The sequence below is a fragment of the Microtus ochrogaster genome, chromosome 2, assembly GCF_000317375.1.
Source record: "Microtus ochrogaster isolate Prairie Vole_2 chromosome 2, MicOch1.0, whole genome shotgun sequence".
In the NCBI taxonomy this organism is placed as follows: Eukaryota; Metazoa; Chordata; class Mammalia; order Rodentia; family Cricetidae; genus Microtus; species Microtus ochrogaster.
In genome coordinates, this window is record NC_022010.1 from 78,003,465 (window position 1) to 78,008,207 (window position 4,743).

The following is a 4,743-nucleotide window of genomic DNA, read 5'->3' on the forward strand; positions in this document are numbered from 1 at the left end:
GAGTTAGACTCTGAGTCAGGGAGCTAACTTCAACTTCAGATTCATCTTTCATTTATTCTACACAGTTGAAATGAGAATTTATGCTTAGAAGTGGAATCTGCATGCTCATAAAACAATTTGAGGACATTTATTCTCTTGATAATACAGTGGTGAAATGCTAAGACAAAACAGGTTTGTGATTTAATGGAATAAATCTGATAATCACACAATGAAAAAAGTCAACACAAGAAAGAAAGATGTATTTGAGAACATTTTTAATAAATAATGTGACAAAAATTACTTTTCTGATTATTGAATTTTCAGTATGCAAAATTATGGCTAAAAATAAGAGGTTTCTTACATGAACATAATGAAAACATTAATCACATGGATTGTTCCCTTAGTACTGCATACCCTTTCTATGGGACTTTTTCAAATTACCTAAATGAGCACACTTAGTTTTTGGTGAATACCAGCCTTTTTTTTTTTTGTGGTTCAGTTTTGTTTGGCTTTGTGGGGTCAAGTCTGATAACTACAATGACTAAAGGTTCATATTGTTTTCTTCGAATAGCACCAATTATAAAGTCAATTAAATTCATATAATGTCAAAAAAAATCATAGAAATCTACAGCCAGAGAGTATCACTTGGCAATTCCAAGTAGGAATACTTCTGATGAACTTCTAAGGAAATCTTATAAGATTCAACATTGGCCACAACAAACTTAACACTTTCTTTTTTCTTAAAGTCCAGGAAAAATCAGAACCATTTGGTTCACAGCCCACAATAAAGTCTGTACATGACTTCACCAGCTGTCATCATTCAAATATTGCAAATACAAACACAGAGCATTAAAAAAAACAGGTTAAAAACACTTCTCAACAGTTTCTTCCATAAGACAAAAAAGGTTAATAGTTACAATGGTTTACAAATAAAGTTTAGTGATTGTGCTTTTAAAACCAAAAAAAAAAAAAGATTAAAAACAGTGCATTACAAAAACAAAAATCAAACAAACTTCCTTAAGTGGCACTTCTGAGAGTTGAACTAACACTACCAGAAGAAATTTTAGGCCAGTTAAGATAGGGATGTCCTTACTCAATTGGTTGTTAGAAACATCCACTTGCTTGTAATATGCATTTGTAGTTGCTTTTTGATTGAAAAATAGAACAAGATTTTTTGCTAGGTTTACTTCTAACAATGACTAGATAACCAGAGGTCCAACTGGCTTAGCCCTACTCATCCAAAAGTACATTTCCAAGAATATATTTCAGTGATTGAAATGAAGACAAAATTAAGTACCACCAGGAGTTGCAAAGAGTATATATTTACAATGCTTCTACCCCATTCAAACCATCTGCAGTTCTGTATTTGATATATTTTTAGTTAATCCCAGCAATAGGTGATATGAAAGACTGATTTTAAAATCATGTAAAATGAAGTATGCTTTAATTGGCATTAGCAGTTGGTCATAGAACTATTATATTTTGAGAGCCCTTAGCATGAGGTTGATTCATCACCTTTGTATCTTTGATCAATTTTTTTTTGCTATAAATTCGCTTGACATATAAGCAGTGCAATGTCATATCTCAGGGGCAAAATGCAAAAGAATTGGTCTGTTCTTTCTTGCTGGCTGACGGCTGAAGTAAGCAGCCAAGACACTTCCCTTGCTGGAAGTCAAGTGTAACGGTTGCAACAGCGAGGGGGGAGAGGAAGGTTCCTCAAGGGTTAGGCAATCAATCAGCAACAATAAAAACCCAAGACATTTTTAAAAAGTGGTATCCCGACAGGAGGAATAAAAACGACAATTTGTACATTCTGATTGCACTGAACACTTCATCTGGCATTGCGTGTCGTCAGACATGAGGCATCTTGAGTGACGATTTCACATTAATATCACAAGCCTCTCTGGTTATCTTCAGCTTTCAGTTTCCTATAAGAGATGAATTTTTGTTCAATTCAAAAACAAAGCCAAAGGTAATTGTCTTATGCTTATTTATATTCATTGACTGGGTATTTCTTTATTTGTTGGGCTGTGTTGCAGTGTTCATCACAGCTAACTCATTTCTCAACTTTAATTGGTCTTTATTGAAAATTCAACCATCCTGAAATAAGTACCAACTTGTTCTGTGCCATACCTGGATGTCACAGGTTGGGGCACAGGGTTCTGAGCAAGGAGCCCTACTTTTCCACTTTGCAGTGCCATTTCTCCATTTTAATTCTGCATATCATTTTTAAATACTAGATTTAATAGTAAAGCTATTTCAGCCCCCCTGCCTTGCACAAGTTCTTCTATTTAAAGGGAAAAAAAAACTTTAAAAACTAATAGTCTGGCAGCATTTGTGGGAGAAGTTTTTCTTATTCCAAACAAATTTCAACATGAGATGCATATGGTACTCAATTACACACAATTTCTTAACATTTCATCTTACATTTTGAAGTAAGACTCTCAAACTCATTTAGCATCTACTTGAGATTAAACATTTATAAAGAAACAAATTTGACTTTGAGTTACTTTTTATTAGCTAGAGAAAGCATACTCAATTTCAAAGAGAAGGGACTTTTAAACATGACTTCCAACTATATTTTAGATAATATTCCTAGAATCAAAGAAGGGAAGAGGAATTTATTTGACTTAGACAGAGTTCCTCTTCCGGCCAGGCTTGTTTCCAAACAGTGAAGGTATAAGAGAGCAGGAAGGTAAGTCAAACTAAGCCTGGACAGATACTAGATGCTAAACACTTGTATTATAATAGCTCTCGCCTCATTGAGGTTTCAGATAACACAATGAATTATACCATCTCAGGCCAAGGGCTTTCCCACCTTGTGTTCTGTCATATATGTTTTATATATGGAAATAAGTGAAAGAATATGAATCTGATGTCTGTGAGGACATCACTGTTAGCATTTAAAATTATGAAATACATTTGAGGAAAATTCTTCAATTCACAGAACGTCAGGTGCCAACATCGCAGGCATTAGGATACAGAACGTTTGTGATAAAATAGCTGCATGTCTACAGGCTGACAGGTGTTCTTAATGTCGAGGGCTGGCATTATGACTGCAGTCTAAAGTTTTAAAATGGGGGAAATTAGGCATACCTCTAATTCTTCATTATCATCCTCTCCTCTTTCATATCCCCCAAGTACTTGCATTTCTGCCATGTTCCTCCGACCTACATTCGCCTGCTCTCTTTGTCGGCTTCCCGATCCTCGTGATGACATCGAGCTTGAGGAACTAGGATCTCTGGGGTTGTTTGATGTAGGGAAAGTTGGTCTACAGTACGGTAGAATATCCTCTGTGTAAAGAAATACAACGAGAGCACGTGAACAAACAAGATGCTACACTTTCACCTACAATGTGTCACTCCTGTCTCTGCAATCCCGAATGGCCAAGCAAGACTGATTCTGAGGCCTAAGTATGAACACTACAAGCATAATAATGTGGACTGCCTTTTGCAAATTGAAAATAGCAAGTGTTATTTTCCACGCGTTGGTTAGGGATTTGGATTGGCTCCACTCATAAGTCAGTGCCCATCCCAAACTCACCTGGGACCAAGGCCATTAAAGGAGACAAGTCAAATGTGGAATCAAATGACTTCCAATTCTCTTTTTTCAGCATGTGATCTCACCTAGTTTAGACCCCCACCACTACCAAAATGATAGTAGAATATGTGCTTAAAGGAGCTGTGACATGCGCAAAGACAAGACAGCGAGATCACTGTATAGGCAAGGTGTTCTTATGAGGAGTTAGGAGGAAGAAGGAATTTCCCAGTCATGTGGTAAGTTCGAGGTCAGATTCTCCTTATTGAGACCAACCTAAATGTATTTGCATCATTGAACTCTGGATCCCAGAAGGTGACTGTTTGGGTGGAAGCTTCACCCAGCCCCTGGCATCCATGTATCCAAAGCATCTATAATGGTCAAGTGGAAGCGCCACTTCAAGTCCCCTCCCCAATCTCTCACTAAACCCTGCTGCATCTCAGAAAGCCCGCCAAATGATGACCTCTCTCCCAGAGATGCTCAAGACCACTCCCACTGGGTACTTCAACTGCCCTCCAAAAAATAGACGGTGAAGTTTTCTGGTCTTCCTTTCTGATCTCCTTCTCTGGGGGGTTGGAAAATCATCCAAGAGTGTCTTATCCATTAAACCTGGACTTTTTCTAATTTGGTTCGATTTGGTATGATGTGGTGGAGAGGCTTATTGGGGCATAGAAACTTTTCAGTGATTTCAAATAATAAGGCACTGTGGTGGTTTGAACGAGAATGTCCCCTACAGTCTCAAATACTGGAATGTTTGGTACCCTGTGGTGGAACTGTTTAGGATGGATTAGGAGGTGTGGCCTTGTTAGAGGAGGTGTGATACTGGGGATGGGCTTTGAGGTTTCAAAAGCCCAGCCATTTTGTTCTTTCTTATGTATGTGATGTAAGCTCTCAGCTACTGCTCTAGCACCAAGTCTGCCTGCTTGCTGCCATGATTGTCCTGAACTTACCCTCTGAAATGTAAATGGTTTCTCCTATTAATTGCCTTGATCATGGTATCTCTTCACAGCAATAGAAAAGTAACTAAGATAGTACACTAGCCAATTATTTCTTGAATTTCTATCTCATTGCAACTTTAAGTTTCCTGATGTGAAATAATTTAATTGTTCACTTTTCCTCTATAGCCTGACTACACTTTGGACATAAATCCATTAAAAACAAAAACCTTTTACACATTCCCTTCATTCACCTCTGGACCTTCATCTCTGCATTTTTTTTCTTTCTTGG

At 37.4% G+C, this 4,743-nt stretch overlaps 1 protein-coding gene across 12 annotated transcripts in view; it reads right to left on the reverse strand.

Moving 5' to 3' along the window:
- Positions 1-241: 241 nt before the first annotated feature.
- Robo1 (roundabout guidance receptor 1) overlaps positions 242-4,743 on the reverse strand; it is a 1,008,058-nt gene continuing 1,003,556 nt past the window's right edge. For all 12 annotated transcript variants that reach the window (XM_026786907.1, XM_026786925.1, XM_026786911.1 and 9 more), the window contains 2 exons: positions 3,076-3,272; positions 242-1,907 (listed from right to left, as the gene is read on the reverse strand). In XM_026786907.1, the coding sequence (XP_026642708.1) occupies positions 1,893-1,907; positions 3,076-3,272 (212 nt within the window). In that variant the 3' untranslated portion in view covers positions 242-1,892. The remainder of the gene's footprint in view (positions 1,908-3,075; positions 3,273-4,743) is intronic.